Source organism: Salvelinus fontinalis, chromosome 31 (genome assembly GCF_029448725.1).
Source record: "Salvelinus fontinalis isolate EN_2023a chromosome 31, ASM2944872v1, whole genome shotgun sequence".
Lineage (NCBI taxonomy): Eukaryota > Metazoa > Chordata > Actinopteri > Salmoniformes > Salmonidae > Salvelinus > Salvelinus fontinalis.
The window spans coordinates 41,932,448-41,959,830 of record NC_074695.1 but is presented as its reverse complement, the minus strand read 5'-3'; the positions used below and the strand labels follow the sequence as shown (position 1 = coordinate 41,959,830).

The 27,383-nt window shown below is 39.8% G+C and overlaps 2 protein-coding genes across 2 annotated transcripts; one reads left to right on the top strand and one right to left on the bottom strand.

Moving 5' to 3' along the window:
- The first annotated feature begins 1,273 nt into the window (after positions 1 to 1,273).
- LOC129830282 (protein-S-isoprenylcysteine O-methyltransferase-like) lies at positions 1,274 to 7,107 on the top strand. The gene is made up of 5 exons (XM_055892740.1): positions 1,274 to 1,551; positions 1,929 to 2,017; positions 2,121 to 2,290; positions 3,909 to 4,126; positions 4,228 to 7,107. The coding sequence occupies exons 1-5, from the start codon at positions 1,333 to 1,335 to the stop codon at positions 4,411 to 4,413; spliced, it is 882 nt and encodes a 293-aa protein (XP_055748715.1). The 5' UTR covers positions 1,274 to 1,332; the 3' UTR covers positions 4,414 to 7,107.
- Positions 4,926 to 23,877, bottom strand: rnf207b (ring finger protein 207b). Its single transcript, XM_055892739.1, has 18 exons — positions 23,723 to 23,877; positions 23,222 to 23,412; positions 18,026 to 18,158; positions 12,250 to 12,394; positions 12,001 to 12,082; positions 11,831 to 11,906; positions 11,537 to 11,662; positions 11,095 to 11,141; positions 10,127 to 10,199; positions 9,917 to 9,985; positions 9,704 to 9,772; positions 9,237 to 9,361; positions 8,804 to 8,981; positions 8,418 to 8,603; positions 8,107 to 8,158; positions 7,900 to 8,017; positions 7,607 to 7,717; positions 4,926 to 7,494 (listed from the first exon to the last, which is right to left on the bottom strand). Exons 2-18 carry the CDS (start codon positions 23,410 to 23,412, stop codon positions 7,350 to 7,352), a joined length of 1,926 nt encoding a protein of 641 aa, XP_055748714.1. The 5' UTR covers positions 23,723 to 23,877; the 3' UTR covers positions 4,926 to 7,349.
- Positions 23,878 to 27,383: the final 3,506 nt, after the last annotated feature.

Below are 27,383 nucleotides of genomic sequence, written 5' to 3'. Positions count from 1 at the left end.
CTTAAATATCCAACCCTTTTTCAATTTTCGCCTAAAATGACATAACCAAATCTAACTGCCTGTAGCTCAGGACCTGAAGCAAGGATATGCATATTCTTGAAAGGAAAGGAAACACTTTGAAGTTTGTGGAAATGTGAAATTAATGTAGGAGAATATAACACATTAGATCTGGTAAAAGATAATACCAAGAAAAAAACATGTGTATTTGTTTTTTTGTACCATCATCTTTGAAATGCAAGAGAAAGGCCATAATTATTCCAGCCAAGGTGCAATTTAGATTTTGGCCACTAGTTAGCAGCAGTGTATGTGCAAAGTTTTAGACTGATCCAATGAACCATTGAATATCTGTTCAAAATGTTGTATCAAGACTGCCCAAATGTGACTAATTGTTTTATTAATGCATTTTAAAGTTCATAATTGTGCACTCTCCTCAAACAATAGCATGGCATTCTTTCACTGTAATAGCTACTGTAAATTGGAGAGTGCAGTTAGATTAACAAGAATTTAAGCTTTCTGCCCATATCAGATATGTCTTTGTCCTGGGACCCAATCCCGTGGAGGTTAACAGCTTCTACCCCCAAGCCATAAGACTCCTGTCTAGCTAATAAAATGGCTACGCGGACTATTTTCGTTGCTGCTACTCTCTGTTAATTATCTATGCATAGTCACTTTACCTCTACCTACATGTACAGTACCAATCAAAAGTTTGGACGCACCTCCTTATTTAAGGATTTTTCTTTATTTTTACTATTTTCTACATTGTAGTGTGCAAAACTGTCATCAAGGCAAAGGGTGGCTACTTTGAAAAATCGAAAATATATTTTGATTTGTTTAACACTTTTTTGGTTACTACATGATTCCATGTGGGTTATTTCATACTGTTGATGTCTTCACTATTATTCAACAATGTAGAAAATAGTACAAATAAAGAAAACCTCTAGAATGAGTAGGTGTGTCCAAACTTTTGACTGGTACTGTTCACAGTACCTCAATTACCTCGACTAACCTGTGCCCCCGCACATTGACCCTGTATATAGCATCGTTACTGTTATTTTCTTTATTATTATCATATATATATTTTTTTACTTCAGTTTATTTTAGAAAATACTTTCTTAACACGTATTTTTCTTAAAACTGCATTGTTGGTTAAGGGCTTGTAAGTAAGCATTTCACTATAAGGTCTACAACTGTTGTATTCGGCGCATGTGACAAATACAATCTGATTTGATCATCTGCGCAGCGTCACCCCCTGGAATTGAGCCAAGATTAATGAAGAAATTCTGTGATTGTGGAAAACTCGCGAGAGCCCATAGGGAGTAACGTCACTTCATCATGGCAGGCAATAAGTTGGCATTAGAGGGAAAAATAAGTATAATAAGCTTTCTTTTAGGGCTTGGTGTTGTTATAATTCCCCTTATTAGAACATTCGCTGGACATCTTGACTGGGTATTCGACTATCTCACTGGAGTGAGGGGTAAAATAGCTATTGCGGTGTACATCGCTGTTCTCAATGGCTTCTTGCTAATCATATATAAGGGACCTCTATATAAGGTAAGAGCTACAGTAGTAGCTAGCTAGCTGACTAACGTCTGAAATAAGATTTATGTTGTATTTGCCCATCCAAAACGTCAGTCAGCTAGCTAGGCTTAATCTAAATGATCAGTTATATTAATTGGCGCGCTTCTTTCTGACAATGTATTGTGCTAACGTTAGCTGGCTAATCCTATTAGCTGAATTGGATTGAGACAGCTGTCACCTTGATTGCCTAAAGTAGAACCCTAATTTAACGATAAGCTAGATAACACTATTGAAGTTAAGTGGGCCATGCCTAAGGTTATGTTATTGTCTTAGCTGTTGATTTGGAGCCAGCTTTGTAGTTTCACAAGTTCAAGTTAGAAAGGTTATCGAAGCATGCTCTTTTCTCCCAGGTTGCTGTGCGAGCCTGCTTCCTTGGTTTTACTTTTGGGTGTGGCTTGATCATAAGCTTTTCTCAAACTACATGGACACACTTTGGCTGGTAAGCATCCAACACCTCTACTTTCTCTGTCACACACAAAACTAACTGATGTTAGTTTGATACCTGTTTATGCATAGTTCTCAGTCAATGAATGTATTTGCAGGTACATGTGTTCCATGTCTTTCTTCCACTACTCTGAGTACTTGGTGACGGCCATCATTAACCCCCGCAGCCTGTCTCTGGACTCGTTCCTGCTCAACCACAGTGTGGAGTACACCGTGGCTGCTGTCTCCTCATGGGTGGAGTTCACTATAGAGAAGCTCTCTGTCCCAGGTCTTGCCTCATACCACACTTGTGCTCAATGGTTGCGTTCCAGCCTGACTACATTGCTGGTATTGCATTGCATCAACCAATGGTTGCGTACCACGTCATTCTGCGCAGGCAGGCACCTGCAATGTAGGCTCAATCCCAATACCCCCGTTAGCCCTCCCCTTTGTTTTTGAGTGTCCCTCATGTGGGGGTGAGTGGCACTTGAAAATGGAGCAACTAGTGGTAGGGAGATTAGGCCTAGGGAATGGGACATCACTACATCACTCGCGTCGATGACATGGATGTTGATTTAAGGGAGCCCCCCGCACCTCTCTGATTCAGAGGGGTTGGGTTAAATGCGGAAAGACACATTTGTTGTACAACTGGCTCGGTATCCACCTTTCCCTTTTCCCTTTCACTCGCGCATGTCAGATACTGCCAACGGATACCACAATTAATTGACGATGAGCCAGTACTGGCTGCAGTAATATCTTTTCTTATATTTCTCATGCAACAAATACATACTTACCATACGAGCATCAAATGAAAGACAACGTGCCTGTAATGTACCCATCCTCTGGCTGTGGTTCAGTGTGGAGTAGGACTGAAGCAGGACTTTCATTCCATAGCAGTTTGACATGTAACAGTTGCGTTCCCTTCACCCAGTCCTTAACAGTGGAGGCATTGTAGCTAGAACAATTAAAATCACTGTTCTGAACAAATTTTTTAAATCATTTTTTACCAAATGTGTAAGGGTCCATACACCGATAGGCTACACATCCATAGCATACTGGTCTTTTTATCCTCCACTATACAATAAGGAAGAAAATAGTTAGCTACAGCTACGTTACCTGCATTGGCAAATATATTCAGTCTGTTATGTAACTAGCTACAATAAAAAACAATTACAAGTGATTGAAGTTTTTTTTTTTTTTTTTTTAATGAACAGGAAGGCAAGCTTACAAAATTGTACATAAAATTTGCAGTAGATGCTTTTGTTAGCTAGATTCTTTACATACATTGGGTTTCACAGATGACTGCCTGGTTTGCTCAGGAGTCCCTACAACATGAATTACAATTCATACAAATGTAAAACGCCTGTATAGAAAGCTAGTTGGCTAATGTTAGCTAGTTGTTGCTAGCTTGTTACATTTTTGTAAATTAACTTTATGATCAAGAAATGTGCATTATAATTGTTCTCTACATTAACTAACATGTTCATCTTAACTGTAAATACTTTGCATGATTCGTTGTGAAGTTATAATTAATTAAATTTCCTTCCATCCTAGTATTTTTGTCAGCCATCTTCCTGAAGCAACTTTAGTGCCTTGGGCTGCAGGACTTTATGGTAGTTTTAATAACCATTCGATAGGAAGTCTGCATGTTGATTTTCATCATTTGGAGGGCTGAAAAGACACTACCACCCCCCCTCGCTCGAAGTTGAATTGGATAACCACTATGACTCAGTGTGGCTCGCGGGATGGTGCAAAATGGAGGGGAGGGCTAGGGGGTATTGGGATTGAGCCGTAGTCAGCCTGGAACGCAGACAATAATTTCATGTCTAAGTTGAAATGGCATGACATGTTGTCACAGGAGGAGTGAAATGTCTCAATTGGCTGTGAACTTTTCCCCTCTGTCTCAGAGCTGAAGCAGCTGAGCTGGCTCAGCCTGGTGGGCCTGTTGATGGTGCTGTGTGGGGACTTCCTTCGTAAGTCTGCCATGCTGACGGCTGGCTCTAACTTTAACCACATCGTCCAGAACGAGAAGGCTCAGAGCCACGTGCTGGTCACCGATGGGGTCTACGCCTTCTTCAGACACCCGTCCTACGTGGGCTGGTTCTACTGGAGCATTGGCACACAGGTACATGCCTAAAATGTGAAAGTTACCAGAATTGTATTTCTTAAAAATGTTACAATCAAGCCCACTCCACTGATTTCACTTTTCCGTGTCCAATGTTCCAGGTGATGCTGTGCAACCCTGTCTGCATCGCGGGCTATACCATGGCCAGCTGGCGCTTCTTCCGTGAACGGATTGAGGAGGAGGAGGTCTCTCTCCTCCATTTCTTTGGAGAGGACTACCTGGAATACAAGAAGAAGGTGGGCACCGGCCTGCCCTTTATTTCAGGCATCCGCATCAACAGCTCCTAGGTGTGAGAGATGGGGTCCTGGATGTATGAACATGGCAGACAGGCACTGTGAGGGGCAGCCCCTGTCAGCATACTGTGGATTAGCACTTGTGGTCGCCCGCCCTGGGGGGGGGGGGGTCTAGAGCTCACGGACTGACACCTATGAGCGTGGTAAAGGGCTCCCCAAAAACCTGGGTAGACGGACTCACTCAAAAATAAACGACACCCCCCAATGTTGTATATCTATTGCACACATCCAACCGCCTCTTTGGTTTGACTACTAGAGATGTTTTTTTTTCATCTTCATCTCCAATGTCTCCCTTTTCTGTGTTTTCCATAGGGAGGAGTTGAGTTTCTTCAGTGGATGCTGAATGGATTTTTAGCTTGTGTTACTGAATCAAAGTGCTGTAATGAGCCTGGTTGAGTGTCTGCTATTCCTTGTTTGTCTGGCTTATCACTAAGTCATCATTATTAGGTCTCAGCGTTTACAACAATAGTTTTACACAAGATTAGGGATGCACAATTTCATCTGCCCCCGTACATATTCTTTCCCAGTAGGTAAATCTGCGCTAAGAAGCATTTATTTCTGTTTGGCTGTTGTACATTTACAAAAATTTCCTAAAATGGTGGCAAAGTGGTTGCTTGAAACATGGTCTTTGCCCCATAAGTTAATGAACTTTTCATAAATTATAAAATGCCTTTTGATGGTAATCAAATGTCAAAATATGCCATGAGAAAATATTGGTTATAGGTTACAGCCCAGAATTTCTATACTGATGCATCCTTACCCAAAATGATGAATTTACCGGTTCAGGGAACAAAACTGTAAAATAACATTTTTAATGAACAGAAACTGAATCGGGAACAAAAGCGATCCATACTGTTCCGGAACAGAACCATTATTTTAAAAGCATGCAAACCGGTTAATAAGATTATTTTACGTTCTAGACATTTTTTTTCTAGTCCCACAAAAGAAACGCAACAAAGCGCATGTGCAAAGCCCTCACTCTGTCACTCAAACTTATTCCAGTGTCTGCCTGCAAACTGAAAATCTTTGCCTGTGCATGTTTAGGCTACCTGCCCCTCCCCCATCTGAAGCATAGGCTACTGTACTGACCTTAGAAGTGTGAGAAGATAGGGAGAGATCTTTTTAATTAGCTAGAGAAGCGTGGATTAACTTTTTTAATGCTAGTTAAGGATACTATAGGCCTAGTTGAGTTTCAGATTGGATTTATTAACTACAAAAAAGTAAGATGTGTGTTTAATTCTGGTGCTGCTCTTCACACACAAGCTTGTTAGCTAGCTATCTCAAAGGACATTCAAAGCCTCTCCTAGGTATAATTCTGTGAACCTAATTCAGATAATGCATGTCTTAGAGGGCCAGCGCTTCAAGCCTGCTCCTCAAACCTCTCGCTCTCTCCCCACCCGTAAAATTTCAGTAGCATCTTGCGCCATAGCCTACACTGGTCTGTCCATCAGGCATGTAAACAACTAGCACGCATGTAAACAACTAGCACGCATGTAAACAACTAGCTTGCCTGCTCTATCCGCACTGATTGCTGAAGTCATTTTAATAAGCTAAATGGTCAAAATAAAAACATATTTTTAAAAATTAAAATGGTTTCACAGGTTTCAAACCGGTTCAGAACTTTATTTTGCTGATCGGAATAGAATGAAAAAAAAAAAATGTGTTTTTTGTTGAGAAAATAACTTTGGTTCCAACCCCTGATTTTAAATTCACATATCCCATGTCCACTCAGGATCAAAAGGCTGTACAATCAGAAATCTTTTGCTAATTTGACAACCTGAGCAAGTTGCAGCCTGGTTCTCGGATTTCTCCAATCGGTACGGCGTAATCAGAAATCTACTTCGTAAGTAATTTAAAACGTAATGAATACTGACAATCCGTTCACTGTTCTATTCCAGTCTGCTGTAAGCCTTAAAATGTCCCCTGGGTGTAGACTATGAATCAGGGGTGTTGTTCCTCCATAGGGTTTTAGTAATAGGGGCACTCACTAATAGTCATCTTTAAAATGCAATCGCTCTCACACGGTCTCTCTCTACCCCCACTTGATCATCACTCCATCTATTATTTATTTGTTCTGTGCACTTGTCACCTCATGCTCACTGTGTATTAAAACCAACCAAAAGATGCATTCCTATGGCTAAGGGGTTCAGAGAGCTACACCCAACATGGCTTCCTTCTGAACTACCGCAGCTTGTCTCAGGTGAAAGGTCGCCTCTGCCCTCCACTCTGTATGCCCAGACTGTATGGAGTGCAAGAGGAGTATGTCTGAGTGAAAGAGAATGTGAAATTAGAACAGTCAAAAGCACTAACTGTTGTGCAAGATGAGTGTGTGTGAGTTAGTTTCTGAAATGAGGACAGTCTAGAGCACTGTAAAAGTGATGTGTTACATGAATCAAGATGAGATTCTGTAGATTAATTAATATAAGAGCACATTCAGTTGGCTGCAGACGTATGATAGTTTGCTGCTCCAAGCATGATACAGCTGAGCTGAATGTGGAAAAAGCCAGTTGTGTTGCACTACAGTATAACAATACTACAGTTTATTACAGGTAAATTAAAAATGTATCATGCAGAGGGTGTACTTATCTAACTCTTGGTTGATAACTTTTTTTCACTTTACTGACATTTTCTGAATTGAATGAACACCATTGTCCTGTCAAATAAAATCAAAAGTTTATCCTAAGAAAATTGTCTTCCTCATTAGGTTGTCTTTCATGTTTTTGCCAATGTAGTCCTTATATAGATAATGACTGCATGCTTAAATTACTACAAGAAGCCAACCTGAACACAGTGACGGTGTTACCATAGCATACATTACACCTTGTTGCACACAATGTGAAAATATTGGATTTTATATTCAATATAATTTACATACAGTAAGTCAAGGGTGAGCACTTTGTTGGTGAAGTCCCATGCCCCTATCCTGTTGTTTAGGGATACATCTCCTTCCAAATGGCTATCTCTGTGGTCTTCTGCTTCCCTGGCCAGTAGAAATTATTCTTGAGGGCAGCCTCATCAGAGATGTTGCTGAGAGTGTGGTTGTCATCTGTGGTAGGCTGACCGGTCAGGTCATTTCTGTTGAGGTAAAGCATAAAAGTAGAGGTTTAACAGAGACGTTGTATAGTTTTCATTGAAATCCATCAGATCAATTCTCCCAACAAGTTATTCAGTAATCTCACTAGCTTACGTCAGTGTTGTTGAAATGGTTTGTTTAGTATCTGTGGCTGTAGTGGTGTCCTCATAGATCTTCAGCATGGCCTCTGTACGGTCGTCTTTCAGCTCCTTAGGCTCTTTCAGTCTGTGGGAACATTGAAAAGGGAACACTTTGTGGTAAACCATGTCTTGCACAGTCACCATGACAGAAAGAAACGTCTCAGTCTGTGAACCCTCGTCAGAGTAAATTGTACATTTGCCAAACTATCTTGTTAGTCAAGACATTGTAGTTTGTGATATTGAGTTCCAGTGACTGTGCTCCAGTACCTGGGTTCAAGGCGTTCCTTCACCTTGGCGATGGATCGGATATACGGGCCAATTTGCCTGGCGATGGTGGTCAGATAACTGTTCTCTTGCCTTAGCTGGGTCAGATCATGAAGCTGGGCTGAAACCAGAATGGACACATGCAGTATATAAAACACCAACTTGACCATATCTATCTTACAGCTAACAGAAAAACTAAATCCCCATTACCTTCATAGATTTCCTGTTCATTTGCAACCCTCTGAAAGGTTGTCTCCCAAACCTATGGTGAAGGATAACAAGATGGAAATGAGCTCTAAAAGGTAAACCAGGTTACATTTATAAACAATGTTGTGGGAATACATTTTCATAATCCTAATTTCTAGGGAGTTTCTCCTAGCCACCGTGCTTCTACATCTGCATTGCGTGCTGTTTGGGGTTTTAGGCTGGGTTTCTGTACAGCACTGTGTGACATCGGCTGATGTAAAAAGGGCTTTATAAATACATTTGATCGATTGATTGATTGCTTTAGTGATTCCCACCTCCTCAAACATGGCCCTCATGAGTTCCACTGCAGAGTACTCAGAGGAGATCTGTCTGTCCATCTGCACGGAGGTATCCAGGATGTCTCCCATGGTGTCTGTCTTGATGAGGGAGTGGTGCTTGGTCAGATCCCTGTGGGTCTCCTGCACCTGGTCCTTCAGCTGCTGAATGGACATCTGCAGCGTCTGGAGTCAGGAGAACACAATGTTTTTATGGTCTACATCAGGGTATAGTAATCAGGGTAGCGCCTTGATTGAAATCAATAAGCCATGCATCTCTAATGTATTTCAAATACACATACCAAAACATTGTGTTTGGCTGTGAAAGTCCTCAGTAATTTCGTAAGAGCTGTACAGTAACTGAAAAGAGTCGTAGAAGCTCACACCCTGTAGCTGGTCTCATAGTTGCGACAGTGCTCGGTGAAGGGGGTCTCTCCGCCCTCAGCCAGGAGGACCTTGGTGCTGATATAGCGGTGGGGGGTGGGCTTCCGCACCACGGACGAGCCCAGGGACATGTCACTGATGGCTGGGGAGTGGCAAGGCATGGACAGGGACGACTGCAGGCTGAGGGGACAGTTAAACAAAACAATGAATAAATCAATATCTTTACATAACATTTTGGGGATCAGGCACGGGGGTCCTCATATTTCCGCTGGATATTTTAGAACATGACAAGCGCATACTTGGGAAGTACAAGCATACTGTCTTGAAATTTGAGGTTTCACTCATTGGGAACACCAATAACATGCTGATGACATTTTCCCTTTGAGCGTGTAGGTCTGCACTATTTCCATATGGTAGGAGTGAAATATGACTCACAGTCCGCTGGCATTGCCCAAACTCAATCCAGTCACACTCCCAGCAATGGACACAGAGCGTCTTTGGCCCAGCAGTAACAGAGACTCAAGGCAACGAGCAAACTCGGACCGATACTCTGTGTTGATCTAAACCAGAAACATAGAATAGGGTGAATATTTGGGATGTGATATGACAAAACATCAGTTGAAAAGGCATATGACAAGAGAGGGTCTTTTCATTAACCGAAAGGTCACTAGTTCGAATCCCCGAGCTGACAAGGTGAAAAATCTGCCGATGTGCCTTTGAACGAGGCACTTTACCCTAATTGATCCAGAGTCACCGTTGATAATGGCCGACTCTGGCCGTGACCCCACTCTGCGAGGGTGTCTCAGGTGGAATTGGGATATTTCCAATTCCCACATGCATATTAATACACACGTATACATGTGTGAAATAGGACAAATATAAGCACCCACCTAATTATTTACCTTACTACTCTGAGCTGGTCTCAGTCTGTGTGGAAGTTTGACAATCTTCTTCAGTCTCTCCATCAGTTGCTGGATAACATATATTAAAGTCAAACACATTTGCTTCAAAACGGTATTCACAATTGCTAGTATTACATTTCATGTTTTGGTATGTGCTCTTCTGGATTCATGGAACCAGATTGGGCATTATTTATCATACTGTATTGTACATACATATCCCATGTCAAGAAACTCAAACTTGTTGGCTGAACTTAGAAAGGCTGAGCAAGTGACCAGATGAACCTAGAGACAGGAAAGGCAGAGAACATTGGCTTGAGTTGAGCATGGTACACCTGCTCAAGATGGGCCATCCGTTTGGATGACAAATACAACAGATGTATCACTACTCCAGGATAGAAAGGCGTGCCATAGACAGCACATTACCTGGAGAGTGGGTAAGAGTGCAGCCAGATGAGACAGCTGTTCTTTGAAGGCTCTCTCTTTCTCCTCATGCTGACTGTTAAAAACAAGAGAGAATCCATTTTAAATGGATCTCTTACAGTATCTAACTGGAACAACATGCATGATCTTAACCCACATGTCAATAGCAAGAATCTCATGTGATTATCATCCTTACTCTTTAGCTTTTGCAGCAGATGCAAAGCTTTTCGGGAAACATTTCTGCTACAGGGTTCAAAGTGGTGCCATGCAAGCGTGATGTAGCTAGTTTGACACATTATTATCATTAATTAGGCTTTTATCTAGATTGGTCTGCTGCCATGGATACCTTCATCTGCCAGCAGGATCTATAAATGTGGAACAGGATACATAGGCAGGCATTAGATGAGCCATTAGCCTGTTCAATATCTCTGGGTGCATCCCAAATATCCTGTATAGTGCACTACTCTATGGACCCTGGTAAAAAGTAGTGCACTTTAAAGGGAAAATGGTGCCATTTGGGATGCAGTTGGTGTCTGTCTGCGGAAAGACTTCCTGCCCTGAGAGTTCATTGAGTTTACAGTCATTTTTAATGGCTATATGCAACCATTGAGGCTGAATCTGTGTGTTCTGTATTCGAATGGCCCATTCAAACAATGACAGGTAAATACCAAATATTTCACAGTTTCTCTGAGCATAGGCTATACATTACATTATAAACATGATTGACTCTGCGCCCAATAGTGGAGGCTGCTGAAGGGAGAACAGCTCATAATAATGGTCGGAACGGAGCAAATGGAATGGCATCAAACACATAGAAACCATTTGTTTGATGTATTTGACATCATTCCACTGATTCCGCTCCAGTCATTACCACGAGCCTGTTCTCTACAACTAAGGTGCCACCAACCTCCTGTGGCACCCACCTTTACTGGTTTTCAAGCAAGGTAGCCTGAAGTCAAATTAATTCTCACCTTTGAGCTGCTTTCAGAAGAATCTTTTTTCTTTCTGCCAGTTTTTCCTTCAAAAGAGGACAATATTATCTGTGTCAAGATTAAATGATTAAATTAAATTAATTAGACTGCCCAATTAAAACTATTACAATGAAAAATGACATTCATTTCCTCTCAATGTTAAGTTTGTAAATGAAAGCACTACTTGAGCATTCCAATTTGATCCAATTTTGCTCTGATGTCATGTGCAATGTATTGAACTTTCAGCAACTTTAGGAGATAAGACACGAAGGGTGACACCTTGTGGTAGAATAAACTGCAGTCAGAAAACAAAAAAAACATTCAACAATTTTTTTAAAGAACACTGATTGATTGAAAAAAACTGTCATTGGAATGGAGGGAAATTTCCAGCTTTGAGTTGAGTTGAATGTTTTCAAAATGGCCGATGCCTGTGTCAGCTCACCTGCATGTTGTTGAACAGTGTGCTGATAGCGCTCTCCTCCTCATCCACGTTCTCTCGAACCTCCCTGATCATCGCCTTCAGCAAGATGATGGCTTCCCTGGCAGACGTTTGTAGCTCTTTTACCGCCTAGGGGTCAGGGGTCACATCATGAGAGGGCACTGGACACCACCACATACACACACACCCAACAAACTAAACTTCGCCATGTTCCCCCATATGTATTGTCTATAGGTATACTCTACAGCAATATGGAATAAGTAGATAATACAGAGTTAATGAAGAGAATGCACTCACTATGACAGCTTGGTCCAGCCTTTCACAGCCTTGCATATATGCTGTCTCAATATCAATGCAGTGTGCTCTGCTCTCCCTGGAGGACACACACAAAAAGCAATTGCTTAATGGTTGATTATTTAATTACTTAACTGATCAAATATTGGGGATAGGAGCTGACTGTAACTCACACTTGCATGTCTCTGAAACAGTTGATACACAGCATGGACTTCTTCTCTGTGGAGAACATTATGTATAGCTCGTCATGGAGGGCTGTGGGTAGACAGACAGACAAACAGACAGGCAGAGACAGGCATTACAATGTAATCTCAGAGGAGAGAATATGAGCTGGAGAGCCTTGGAAAATGTTATGTGCACCTGCTAGTTTATTCATAAAAGGTATCTAGCTGTAGTTGAAGAAGATTGGACTTTTAACACACCACACTTTTTGTGGACCTCCTTTGTGCGTTTGGCAAGGGAGACAATATCATGGCGGGCAAACATTTTGGCCTTGTGGGTTGATTCCCTGCAAGCTCCACACAACGGCTGGCTACAAGTGTTGCAATAATACATTGCTTCCACATCCTGTCAACACACAAGACCACAACATATTCAAAAGCTTGTACTGCAGACAAAAACTACAGGTATGAACCAAAACTGTTTTTTTTTTAGGGGTGGATTAGCTTTAATATTGCGGAGATTGTTGCTTCCATCAATGTAATTGTCTGCATCATTTCCAATCCCCCATATTTTGGGGGGGTAAATATATATATCTATATACATACATACACACTTTTTTTTTTAGAATATACCTTTATTATCCCCCGCAAACCCTACCACCCTTCCCCCAATTGGAGTAAACTAATAAACAATAACACTTAGGCTTTTATACATACAATACACATTTTACAGACACAATATATTTTACAATAGTTATATTTTGTTTGTTTTTAGTCCTGGCCTTCCTCAATTTCTGATGTCAATCCAGTTTGATTTCTATTTGTAACTGTGGTATTTCACAAAATTTCTAAACCTATATACATTTACAGACCCCGTATGTTTTACATTGGTTATCTTGTTGTTATTAGTCCCACCCTTTAGCTCCATTCAACCCCTCCAATCTATCTCTTAACACCATCCATTTTGGATTTCTATTTGCCATATATTTTTCAACTGTGCTGTGATGCTTCACAAAAGTACTAAACCTTCCTATTTTTTTTTTAGGCAAGTCAGGTAAGAACAAATTCTTATTTTCAATGACGGCCTAGGAACGGTGGGTTAACTGCCTTGTTCAAGGCCAGAACGACAGACCATGTCAGCTCGGGGATTCGATCTTGCAACCTTTCGGTTACTAGTCCAACGATCTAACCACTAGGATACGCTGCCGCCACATTCTTCTACAGATTGTAAAATAAAGATAATTTTTTTTGCAAAAACAATTATTATATTATTGATCGATTGACTATGACTTTTCAAATCACCCAGTATTGCTATCTGCAGCGTTAGTTCTAGGTAAATGTTGCAATTCTTCAGCCATTTCTGGACCTGTGACCAAAAACAAGCTACATATGGAAAGTACCAAAATAAATGATCTAATGACTCTACCTCCTCACAGCAAAATCTGCAGAGCTGGGAAGACTGTATCCCCCATATATATAACATTCGATTGGTTGCAAGAGTTTTGTATAATATTGAAAAATTCTAAGTTTTGAATCCGGTGTCGTTTTGCGTGTCAATTCATAAACCATGTGCAATGGAATCGGTACATCGAAAATCTCCTCCCAACTATTTTGCAACTTCTATGGCACAGCTGTCAATTTTTTGGTCCTTAAATGAAATTGATGTATTTTTATTTATCACTATTTTCTTGAACCATTTTTGGTCTTTAATGCAGAGCCGACAGACAAGTTCCTTACTTTTTCCCCCTTCCACTTGCCTCTTCCATTTTTGTGGTAACGCTGCAATTAGTTGTAATTTTGGGTAGAGCAGACATTTCCATATGTATGTGTTAGCTGCATGTGTGACATAACTCCACCAGTCCTATTTATGATATAATTTACAAAGATTATACCTTTTAAAAAAATAATCTCGAAAAATAGTTTTTTTTTTAATCAATTAGTATATTTGAGTTTAACCACAATATTTGTTGTATTATTTGTTCTGTCTTTTCAGGTGGATTAAAATGAAATTGCAACCAACTTTCTAAGGCTTGTTTAAAAAATAACAATATTTTGGAGATTATTTCATTTTCAAATAACCGAAAGTGAGCAGTTGTAATCTGAATAAAGGGAAAAAGGCCATTCTTGAACATGGGGTGAGACATTCTTACTAATTTACTAGTCAACCATTTCAGATTTAAGTATACATTTTGTATGACTGATGCCTTTAGTGAGAGGTTTAATGCTTTAATATTTAATCATTTCTGCCCTCCGAATTCATATTTGTTAGGCCTTTTTTATTTTTTCTGGCTTGCCATTCCAAATAAAATGAAATATTTTTTGTTCATATAATTTAAAAAGCAGGTCTCTAGGTGTAGGCAAAAACCATAAGCAAATAGGTAAACTGTGATATGACTAAAGAGTAAATCAGGGTGATTTTTCCACAAATAGACAGGTATTTTCCTTTCCATGGTAGCAAGATCTTATCTATTTTTGCTAACTTTCTATTAAAATTTATTGGAGAGAGATAATTTCTTTCTTTCGGATATGTATCTCGAGTATGTCCACATCCCTGTCAGACCATTTTATTGGTAAACTACACGTTAATGCAAAAGACCCAATACATAATATAGTACACTTATCATCATTTGGTTGTAATACAGAGAGGTTAGAAAAGGTATCTAGATCCTCTATGAGGCTGTGGAGGGATTCTAATTGTGGTTGTAAAAGAAAACATGAATCATCAGCGTACAATGACACCTTTGTTTTCAAGCCACAGATTTCTAATCCCTTAATATAAAGATTTTAACAGCTAACATTTCGATGTCAATAATAAATAGATATGCCGATAGTGGATAACCTTGTTTTACTCCTCTTGACAGTTTAAAACTTTCTGAGATGTAGCCATTATTTACTATTTTACACCTAGGGCTACTATACATAACTTTAACCCATTTCATGAGAGATTCTCCAAAATCGAAATATTCCAGGCATTTGTATATAAATTCCAGTCGTACTTTATCAAAAGCTTTTTCAAAATCAGCTATGAAAACCAGGCTTGGTTTCCCCAATATTTCATAGTATTCTATTGTTTCCAGTACTTGTCTTATATTATTTCCAATGTATCATCCATGTAAAAAACCTGTCTGATTAGGATGAATAATATCTGACAATACCTTTTTAATTCTATGCGCCAAGCATTTAGCTATAATTTTTTATCACAACAGTGAAGTGTAAGAGGGCTCCAAGTTTTTAAATGGACTGGATCTATATATATACCACTTGGATCCTGATTCAGTAATAATGAAATCAGACCTTGTTGCGTGTCTGATAATCTACCATTTATATAGGAGTGGTTAAAACATGCTAATAATGGTCCTCTGAATGTATCAACAAAAAGTTTTTTATACTTCCACTGGTATGCCATCCAGCCCTGGAGTTTTCCTGGATTTAAAGGCTTTAATTGCATCAAGAAGTTCCTCCTCTGTAATTTGGCCTTCACATGAGTATTTCTGTACAGCTGTTAATTTTACATTATTAATAGGGGAAAAATCCATACAATTAGCTTCGGTTAGTGGAGATGGAGGAATATTATTTTCTCAATAGGGGGTGCTGTTTGCACTTTGTAATAATTTCGTTCCCAAATTAAACTGCCTCGTACTCAATTCTTGCTCGTACTATATGCATATTATTATTACTATTGGATAGAAAACACTCTCTAGTTTCTAAAACCGTTTGAATTATATCTGTGAGTAAAACAGAACTCGAGTTGGAGCAATTGTCCTATGAGGAAGTGAGAAATCTGAAATCTGCAGGCTGTTCTGAGGTCGGTTTATTAATTTGCATGTCTTCTATTGGTTGAGATGCACTGCATACGCCTTCCCCTGGATGTCAGCAAATAGTGAGAATTGGAATGGAGTTGCTAGGCAGATCTGAGGCCTTATAAATGGGCTGGCAACGTGGGGTCCTCTCTTTCTTTCATTCGCCATGACGCAAGACAGACCTCAGGATGGCGTTCTAGAAAGCTCCCGTTATAGCCCTTAGATATATCCGGCTCTGATTTTATTCAATATAGGTGTTAAAGACATCATAATGTTGTTATTTTAAACCGAGTTATATCAGTTTATATCAGTATATTGCGATTTTCGGGTATTTATTTGTGCTGCGTTCTAGTGAGTTGGGCACGTCTGGCCCACATGGCTAATGTTTACTGCTAATTCCAAAGTTGAAGGCGACAATCTACAACCGAGCAACGATTCTTTTGGAAAAATTACAACTTGCCCAAGATTCTGATGGGAGCTCATCAAAAAGTAAGAACTATTTATGATGTTAATTCGTTGTTCTGTTGAAAAATGTAAAACTTATATTCCGCCATTAATTTCGGTGCGGTCTCGCTTTAACGCACGCTGTATGTCGTAGTAACGTTAATTTTAAAAATATAACACAGCGATTGCATTAAGAACTAATGTATCTTTCATTTGCTGTCCAACCTGTATTTTTTAGTCAAGTTTAAATTTAGTTGCTGATTAGATTAGGTGCCTCTCCCAAGATTTCTCCCGACATATTGTTGGCAGCTTGGCTACTATTCTCATTGTATAACCACGATTTGTGCCGCTAAATATGCACATTTTCGAACAAACTCTATAAGTATTGTGTAATATGATGTTATAGGACTGTCATCGGAAGAAGTTTGAGAAGGTTAGTGAAAAAATGTATATCTTTTGCTGGTTTATTCGTTATCGCTATTGTTGGCTTGAATCAATGCTGTTGTGTGGTTGGCTATTGTAGTAAGCTAATATAATGCTATATTGTGTTTTCGCTGTAAAACACTTTTTGTTGGCTGGATTCACAAGATCTTTGTCTTTCATTTGCTGTACGCTGTGTATTTTTCATAAATGTTTTATGATGAGTATTTAGGTAATTCACGTTGGTCTCTGTAGTTATTCTAGTTGCTTTGGTGAGAGTTGTGATGGTGCCTGCAATGGTAAACTATGATTTATACCTGAAATATGCACATTTTTCTAACAACACATATGCTATACAATAAATATGTTATCAGACTGTCATCTGATTAAGTTGTTTCTTGGTTAGTGGCTATTTATATCTTTATTTGGTCGAAATTGTGATAGCTACCTATGCAGGAAAAAAATGGTGGAGAAAAAAAAGTTGTGTCTTTTGCTATCGTGGTTAGCTAATAGATTTACATATTGTGTCTTCCCTGTAAAACATTTTAAAAATCAGAAATGATGGCTGGATTCACAAGATGTGTATCTTTCATCTGGTGTCTTGGACTTGTGATTTAATGATATTTAGATGCTAGTATTTACTTGTGACGCTATGCTAGGCTATGCTAGTCAGCTTTTTTACTGATGGGGGTGCTCCCGGATCCGGGATTGTGACCAAGTAGAAGTTTTTAAGGTACTTCACTTCCTCTTTCAAAATATTGTTCGGTGAATCATGCGTGACTCCATTTGTAACAAGTTTCAATAAAAAAAATTGGTAGCATTTCTATGTTGAAGATTGAAAAATTATTTGGTGCATTTTTCCCCATATTCCATCCAGTTCGCTTTATTTTTTGAATATATTATACTGGATCGTTCTTGAATAAGTTCCTCAATTTCTTTTTGTTTTCTTCTAAATTATTCTGTGCCTCTATGGTGCAGTTTTTATTGCTATCTAACTGTACTCTTAGTCCTTCAATTTCCTTTGTTAATATGGACTCTTTTGACCTAAATTGCTTTTATTTTATAGATGAGTACTGAATTGCATGGCCTCTAAAGGAATATTTAAAAGTGTCCCATACAATAAGGGGATCTGCAGTACCTATGTTATGTCAGAAAAAGTCAGTTATAAATTCTTCTGTCCTAGTTAAAAACAAGTTAAAAACAAGGCTTTGATTACACTTCCAATATCCTCGCCCACGAGGAAATTCTATAAAAGAGTAATATATATATGCCAATTATGTGATGATCCAAACCTGTGTTTGTTAGGAGAATTTTTGCATACATGGCTAAGGTTCAAATAAATCATTCATTCAGAGTTAATAAAACCTTAATACCTGCTTCTTGCACTCCAGATCACAGTTGGAACACTGAACAGTCTCCTCACAGTCAGTAGAGTTATCCACCAGGAACTTGAGCAGGCGGTCCTCCTGGGGTAAGGCACTTAGGCCTTTGACAATGGACTGTTGTCTGTACCAAAACCAAGAGTGGTTACATAAAACTTACAAATAGGATCCAACACATTTAGCTACTAACAATCTTAAAGTGAAGAGATCCCTGAAAAGTTAATGGAAACAAACTAATATATTTAAAAGTGATTGTGTTTGCAGTTTTACCCTTTGTTCTGTGTGAGTTGGATATCTTATGCTACAGCTGTTGAACTATTGTCCTCATGTAGGCTATTGCCTCTCCCATTACCAAGTATTCACCTAGTCTTCACGGTAACACAGCCACAAATAGCATCGCTCTGAATTCTGATTACACAAGGTAATGTCAATGACAAGAATAGCAACAACGACACTGCATATTACTTTATACCAGTGTGATTTCCCATGTCATTAATTTAATAAATGCCACAAACAAACAGTTTGCTTAGAGCAAATTTCCTTTGTTTAAAGGGGGGCTAGATTATTGACTAGGCGTGTCCTACACTTAGTAAGGTCCATTGTAGCCTCTCACCCTTACATAAGAAGACCTCCAATGAATACTTCATCCAAATGTACAGGCTGTCATAGAAAGTAAAGCATGTAGCCTATATTACAGAGCATGTACTAGTTGAGCTTCATGTGACTCAGGCAAAATAAACTCATAGGCATCCTGGAAATACCACCACAATCTCATCTAAACTAGTTTGTACTTACATTACCATATCCATATCCACAGTACTCCATAATGACAACACTGTTACATAATCCAGTCCTGGAGGGCACAGCAATTAACGTAATCTGAGCCTAGAGGGATCAATCATTCAAATGTCAAGGTGTCCAAATTCTCTTTATCTTCTAACTGAGAGTTGCCAGCTATCTAGGACCAAGCTGTTCTCAATACCAGGCAGGATGAAACAAAGGCAGGATTTACACTGCAGCTGTCTATTCCCCCCATATAATCCCGTAAAACTTTCATTCTGGCACTGCTAACTGGAGAGGCTATGTTGTTCTATGTATATTTTAGTGAACACGCATCAATGATAAATACTTCAGCCCTTCCAATGACATCAGGCATGATGGAGAAAATGGAGTTGAAGAGCCAATGGGACATTTCACTACAAAAGCTATTGATATGATAAAGTAAGCCTAAAACAAGTTAGCCTTGTCCAAGCCAGAGCTGCCCATAGGGGCAGGAGCCTATCTCCTGTTTCTGTAGCGTGAGGCAGCTTAAACTACCGTACAGTGCTTTGCAAAATTATTCTTTCTCCTTGGCGTTTTTCCTATTTTGTTGCATTACAACCTGTAATTTAAATTGATTTTTATTTGGATTTCATGTAATGGGCATACACAAAATAGTCCAAATTGGTGAGGTGAAATGAAGAAAAATTACAGAAAAGTGGTGCTTGCATATGTATTCACCCCCTATCCATGAAGCCCCTAAATAAGATCTGGTGCAAACAATTATCTTCAGAAGTCACATAATTAGTTAAATAATGTCCACTTGTGTGCAATCTAAGTGTCACATGATCTGTCACATGATCTCAGTATATACACACCTGTTATACACCCAGAGTTTGCAACACCACTAAGCAAGGGGCACCCCCAAGCAAGCGGCACCATGAAGACCAATAAGCTCTCCAAACAGCTCAGGGACAAAGTTGTGAAGAAGTACAGAGCACCATTAAATCCATATTTTAAAAAATTGAAAGAATATGGCACCACAACAAACCTGCCAAGAGAGGGCCACCCACAAAACTCACAGACCAGGTAAGGAGGGTATTAATCAGAGAGGCAACAAAGAGACCAAAGATAACTCTGAAGGAGCTGCAAAGCTCCACAGTGGAGATTGGAGTATCTGTCCATAGGACCACTTTAAGCCGTACACTCCAAAGAGCTGGGCTTTACGGAAGAGTGGCCAGAAAAAAGGCATTTCTTAAAGAAAAAAATAAGCAAACACATTTGGTGTTCGCCAAAAGGCATGTGGGAGACTCCCCAAATATTTGGAAGAAGGTACTCTGGTCAGATGAGTCTAAAATTGAGCTTTTTAGCTATCAAGGAATACGCTATGTCTGGTGCAAACCCAACACCTCTCATCACCCTGAGAACCCCATCCCCACAGTGAAGCATGGTGGTGGCAGCATCATGCTGTGGGGATGTTTTTCATCAGCAGGGACTGGGTAACTGGTCAGAATTGAAGGAATGATGGATGGCGCTAAATACGGCGAAATCATTTAGGGAAACCTGTTTCAGTCTTCCAGAGATTTGAGACTGGGACGGAGGTTCACCTTCCAGCAGGACAATGACCCTAAGCATACTGCTAAAGCAACACTTGAGTGGTTTAAGGGGAAAATGTAAATGTCTTGGAACGGCCTAGTCAAAGCCCAGACCTCAATCCAATTTAGAATCTGTGATATGACTTAAAGATTGCTGTACACCAGCGGAACCCATCCAACCTGAAGGGGCTGGAGAAGTTTTGCCTTGAAGAATGGGCAAAAATCCCAGTGGCTAGATGTGATAAAGCTTATAGAGACATACCCCAAGAGACTTGCAGCTGTAATTTCTGCAAAAGGTGGCTCTACAAAGTATTGACTTTGGGGGGTGAATAGTTACACACGCTCAAGTTCAGTTTTTTTGTCTTATTTTTTGTTTGTTTCACAAGAAAAAATATTTTGCATCTTCAAAGTGGTAGGCATGTTCTGTAAATGAAATGATACAAACCCCCAGAAAATCCACATTAATTCCAGGTTGTAAGGCAATAAAATAGGAAAAATGCCAAGGGGGGTGAATACTTTCGCAAGCCACTGTACATGTACATGCTCTGGACGCTAGTCTGTTCCAGGGCCATCCCCCCAATCCATCTCCTTAATGCTGAGTGCCAAGCAGTGAGGCATCAGGTCCCATTGGGACAGTCCTTGGTATGACTCAACCGTGGAACAAACCCCCAACTTTCCAATCTTAGGGCTTAAAATGTAACCACAAAGCCACTGAGTTGGTCATTGATATGATAAATCAAAGGTAATTTGTTCCATAGGAAATTAAAATACCTACAGTACCACACAAAAGTCTGGACACACAGACGCATTCAAGGGTTTTTCTTTATTTTTACTATTTTCTACATTGTAGAATAATAGTGAAGACATCAAAACTATGAAATAACACATATGGAGTAATGTAGTAACCATAAAAGTGTTAAACAAATCAAAATATATTTTATATTTGAGATTCTTCCAAGTAGCCACCCTTTGCCTTGATGACAGCTTGCACACGCTTGGCATTCTCTCAACCAGCTTCATGAGGAAGTCACCTGGAATGCGTTTCAATTAACAGGTGTGCCTTAAGTTAATTTGTGGAATTTCTTTCCTTCTTAATGCGTTTGAGCCAATCAGTTGTGCTGTGACAAAGTAGGGGTGGTATATAGAAGATAGCCCTATTTGGTAAAAGACCAAGTCCATATTATGGCAAGAACAGGTCAAATAAGCAGAGAGAAATGACAGTCCATCAATATTTTAAGACATGAAGGTCAGTCAATCCGGAAAATGTCAAGAACTTTGAAGGTTTCTTCAAGTGCAGTCGCAAAAACCATCAAGCGCTATGATGAAACTAGCTCTCATGAGGACCGCCACAGGAAAGGAAGACCCAGAGTTACCTCTGCTGCAGAGGATAAGTTCATTAGAGTTACCAGCCTCAAATAAATGCTTCACAGAGTTCAAGTAACAGACACATATCAACATCAACTGTTCAGAGGAGACTCCGTGAATCAGGCCTTCATGGTCGAATTGCTGCAACAACAAAAAACACTACTTGAGGACACCAAGAAGAAGAGACTTGCTTGGGCCAAGAAACATGAACAATGAACATTAGACCGGTGGAAATCTGTCCTTTGGTCTGATGAGTCCAAATTTGAGATTTTGGTTGCAACCACCTGTCACACACTGATCTGTTTCACCTGTCTTTGTGCTTGTCTCCACCTCCCTCCAGGTGTCGCTCATTTTTCCCATTATCCCCAGTGTATTTATACCTGTGTTGTCTGTCTGTTGCCAGTTCGTTTTGTCCATCAAGCCTACCAGCGTTTTCCCCCTTGCTCCTGTCTTTTTCTAGTTCCTGTTTTCAAATTTTCCCAGTTTTGACCATTCTGCCTGCCCTGACCCTGCCGTTCTGTACCTTGTCACACCGCTCTGGATTATTGACGCCTGCCTGCCTGCCCTGACCCTGAGACTGCCTGCAGTTCTGTACCTTTGACTCTGATCTGGATTACTGACCTGCCCTTGACCTGTCGTTTTTCCTGACCCTATTCTAGTAATAAACTTTTGTTACTTTGACACTGCATCCGGGTCTTCCCTAAAACGCGATACCGCTGTGTCTTTGTGAGACATAGAGTAGGTGAACGGATGATCTCCGCATGTGTGGTTTCCACCGTGAAGCATGGAGGAGGAGGTGTGATGGTGTGGGGGTGCTTTGCTGGTGATACTGTCAGTGATTTATTTATTATTCAAGGCACACTTAACCAGCCTGGCTACCACAGTATTCTGCAGCGATACGCCATCACATTTGGTTTGGCTTAGTGGGACTATCATTTGTTTTTCAACAGGACAATGACCCAACACACCTCCATGCTGTGTAAGGGCTATTTGACCAAGAAGGAGACTGATGGAGTGCTGCATCAGATGACTTGGCCTCCACAATCACCTGACCTCAACCCAATTTAGATGGTTTGGGATGAGTTGGACCGCAGAGTGAAGGAAAAGCAGCCAGCAAGTGCTCAGCATATGTGGAAACTCCTTCAAAACGGTTAGAAAAGCATTCCAGGTGAAGCTGGTTGAGAAAATGCCTAGGGTGTGCAAAGCTGTCATCAAGGCAAAGGGTGGCTACTTTTAAGAATCTAAAATCTAAAATATATTTTGATTTGCTTAACACCTTTTGGTTACTACGTGATTCCATATGTGTTATTTCATTGTGTTGATATCTTCACTATTATTCTACAATATTGAAAATATAAAAAATATAGAAAAACCCTTGAATGAGTAGGTTTGTCCAAACTTTTGACTGGTACTGTATATCATGATTTATGCCATCCAGTAAATCAATGGAATGCCCATGCTTACTTACCCACAGAGGGGGCAGGAGAGTCTGCCTTCCACTGCCCTGCCACGCAGACAACTGGCGCAGAATGTGTGGTAACAGTCCAGTAGACAGGGGTGTTCGTACTGCTCATGGCATAAGTGGCATACCAAGGGGTGGCAGTTGGCACTGTCTGGGTCATATAGGTTCTCCAAAGGGCAGAAGATTCCTCCAGACATCTGAAAAAACACATACAGGAAAGCCCATCAGAGTGATGCTGATCTATGTTAGTGACATTTGAGCGAATTGGTGAAAATGCACGTTTCATCAGACACCCTAATCATTCCATGATGTATCAACTGTGGTATACTGTTACAAACACATATAATTGAAAGTATTCCAGGGAAGTCAATAATCAATCAGTACTCCCAACCTTCAACTCGATGGAAGTACATTAAAGTACATTCCTTTTAAGCATATACTTAATGAACAAGTCAAGAAGCAGATACTTAATAATATAAGAATATGGGAGTAAAGCTGAAACATTACCTTACTGCTTGCTGCCTTAGCTGCTGTCCCAAGCAGGAATGACAGATATGTGGAGGGTCTTTGAGTATGCCTGGAGGGGATGAAGTGCCGGCGCTGACGTCAAAACCAAAGTCAGGGTACTCAGTGGGTATTGGAGGAGGTGTGACCACAGCACAGCAGTACTGGATGACAAAAGAGTAACCAGACACCACTCATCTGTCAACAGGTGACCAAAATACATTACTCTCTCTAATCCCTCTATTTCCCCCACTGCAGCCTCCAATGACTCCTGTCAAACGTCATGCATTGGTTGCTAATTCAGAATGGAACAATAAAGGGGACAATTGAGCAATGAATATTAGTTTTGGAAATAGCATACAGTTGAAGTCAGAAGTTTACATACACTTAGGTTGGAGTCATTAAAATTCATTTTTCAACCACTCCACAAATTTCTTGTTAACAAACTATAGTTTTGGTAAGTCGGTTAGGACATCTACTTGTGCATGACACAAGTAATTTTTACAACAATTGTTTACAGACAGATTATTTCACTGTATCACAATTCCAGTGGGTCAGAAGTTTACATACACTAAGTTGACTGTGCCTTTGAACAGCTTGGAAAATTCCAGAAAATGATGGCATGGCTTTAGAAGCTTCTGATAGGCTAATTGACATATTTTGAGTCAATTGGAGGTGTAACTGTGGATGTATTTCAAGGTCTACCTTAAAACTCAGTGCCTCTTTGCTTGACATCATAGAAAAATCAAAAGAAATCAGCCAAGACCTCAGAAAAAAACTTGTATACCTCCACAAGTCTGGTTCATCCCTGGGATTAATTTCCAAATGCCAAAAGGTACCATGTTCATCTGTACAAACGATAGTACGCAAGTATAAACACCATGGGACCACACAGCCATCATACCTCTCAGGAAGGACATGCGTTCTATCTCCTAGAAATTAACGTACTTTGGTGGGAAAAGTGCAAATCAAATCCAGAACAACAGCAAAGGACCTTGTGAAGATGCTGGAGGAAACAGGTACAAAAGTATCTATATCCACAGTAAAACGAGTCCTCTATCGACATAACCTGAAAGGCCGCTCATCAAGGAAGAAGCCACTGCTCCAAAACAGCCATAAAAAAGCCAGACTACGGTTTGCAACTGCACATGGTGACAAAGATCGTACTTTTTTGGAGAAATGTCCTCTGGTCTGATGAAACAAAAATATAACTGTTTTGCCATAATGACCATCGTTATGTTTGGAGGTTAAAGGGGAGGCTTGCAAGCTGAAGAACACCATCCCAACCGTGAAGCACAGGGGTGGCAGCATCATGTTGTTGGGGTGCTTTCCTGCAGGAGAGACTGGTGCACTTCACAAAATAGATGGCTTCATGAGGACGGAAAATGATGTGGATATATTGAAGCACCATCTCAAGACATCAGTCAGGAAGTTAAAGCTTGGTTGCAAATGGGTCTTCCATTTGACCCCAAGCATACTTCCAAAGTTGTGGAAAAATGGCTTAATTCTTGTCAATAGGGGGGCGCTATTTTCACTTTGGAAAAAATCGTGCCCAATTTAAACGGCCTCGTACTCTATTCTAGATCATACAATATGCATATTATTATTACTATTGGATAGAAAACACTCTCAAGTTTCTAAAACAATTTGAATTATATATGTGAGTAAAACAGTACTCATTTGGCAGCAAACTTCCAGACAGGAAGTGAAAATTCTGAAAATGGGGCTCTGTTTCAGGGCCTGCCTATTCAACTGGCTTATATTTATCGATATACATGCACTTCATACGCCTTCCACTAGATGTCAACAGGCAGTGGAAGGTGGAATGGGGTGTCTAGCTTGATCTGAGGTCGAACAAGAGCTTTTGGAGTGGCAGGTCAGGAATTTCCTTTCTCTACCAAGGCGGCGAAGCACCTCCATATTGTCTTCTGATAAGCGTTCGGTATACACGGCTAATATCTCCGGCTCTGATTTTATTTGATACATGTGATAATAACATCGTAAAGTATGTTTTTTAAACCGAGTTTTATCAGATTATTCAACGTTTATTGGGACTTTTGGAGTTTTCCGTTCTTTGCGTCGAGAGAAAATGGGAACGTCATCAACATTGGCTAGCATTGTGGCGCGAATTCGACAGGAGAAAAGGACATTCTAAAACCAAACAACGATTTATTCTGGACCAAGGACTCCTTGTACAAGATTCTGATGGAAGCTCAGCAAAAGTAAGAACAATTTATGATATTATTTCGTATTTCTGTGGAAAATGTTATTTCTATTCTCCGCCGTTTTTCCGGGCGCTGTCTCGCAATAACGCAAGCTGTTTGTTATGGTAAAGTTATTTAAAAAAATCTAATACGGCGGTTGCATTAAGAACCAGTGTATCTTTCATTTGCTGTACGACATGTATTTTTTAGTAAAGTTTATGATGAGTTCTTTGGTCAGATTAGGTGAGTGTCCAAAATAGCTCCTGACATTCTGGGGAAATGTTGCTACATTTTCACAATGTATAACCACGGTTTGCAGCTCTAAATATGCACATTTTCGAACAAAACATAAGTGTATTGTATGACCTGATGTTATAAGACTGTCATCTGATGAAGTTGTTCAAGGTTAGTGATTAATTTTATATCTTTTGATGGTTTTTGCGAATGCTATCTATGTGGTGAATAAATGCGTTTGTGTGTTTGGCTATTGTGGTAAGCTAATATAATGCTATATTCTGTTTTCGCTGTAAAACACTTAAAAAATCTGAAATATTGGCTGGATTCACAAGATGTTTATCTTTCATTTGCTGTACACCATGTATTTTTCATAAATGTTTTATGATGATTATTTAGGTATTTCACGTTGCTCTCTGTAATTATTCTGGCTGCTTAGATTATATTTTTGATGGTAGCTGCAATGTAAAACTATGATTTATACCTCAAATATGCACATTTTCGAACAAAACATGAATTTATTGTATAACATGTTATAAGACTGTCATCTGATGAAGTTGTTTCTTGGTTAGTGACTAATTATATCTCTATTTGGTCGGTTTTGTGATAGCTACCTATGCGGTAGAAACATGGTGAAAATATGCTGTTGAGTCTTTGGCTATTGTGGTTAGCTAATAGAAATACATATTGTGTTTTCGCTGTAAAACATGTAAAAAATCGGAAATGATGGCTGGATTCACAAGATGTTTATCTTTCATTTGCTGTATTGGACTTGTGATTTCATGAAAATTATATTATTTGATATCCCTGTCCCGTTAGACTAGGCTATGCTAGTCAGCTTTTTTGATGAGGAGGATCTCGGATCCGGGATGGGTATCACTGAAAGGTTTTAAGGACAACAAAGTCAAGGTATTGGAATGTCCATCACAAAGCCCTGACCTCAATCCTATAGAAAATTTGTGGGCAGAACTGAAAAAGCATGTGCGAGCAAGGAGGCCTAAAAACCTGACTCAGTTACACCAGCTCTGTCAGGAGGAATGGGCCAAAACTCACCCAACGTATTATGGGAAGCTTGTGGAAGGCTACTCGAAACATTTTAAGTTAAACAATTTAAACGCAACGCTAACAAATACTAATTGAGTGTATGTAAACTTATGACACACTGGGACTGTGATGAAAGAAATAGAAACTGAAATAAATCATTCTCTTTACTATTATTCTGACAT

Coding starts and splice junctions, on each gene's coding strand:
- rnf207b (XM_055892739.1), bottom strand. CDS start 23,412: ATGTCTGGAGGAATCTTCTGCCCTTTGGAGAACCTATATGACCCAGAC. Junction 9,362..9,703: donor GACCAGCTCAGAGTAGTAAG/GTAAATAATTAG, acceptor TTTCTGGTTTAG/ATCAACACAGAGTATCGGTC. Junction 8,018..8,106: donor TGAACAGGAAATCTATGAAG/GTAATGGGGATT, acceptor TTCTGGTTTCAG/CCCAGCTTCATGATCTGACC.
- LOC129830282 (XM_055892740.1), top strand. CDS start 1,333: ATGGCAGGCAATAAGTTGGCATTAGAGGGAAAAATAAGTATAATAAGC. Junction 1,552..1,928: donor ATAAGGGACCTCTATATAAG/GTAAGAGCTACA, acceptor CTTTTCTCCCAG/GTTGCTGTGCGAGCCTGCTT. Junction 2,291..3,908: donor AGAGAAGCTCTCTGTCCCAG/GTCTTGCCTCAT, acceptor CCTCTGTCTCAG/AGCTGAAGCAGCTGAGCTGG.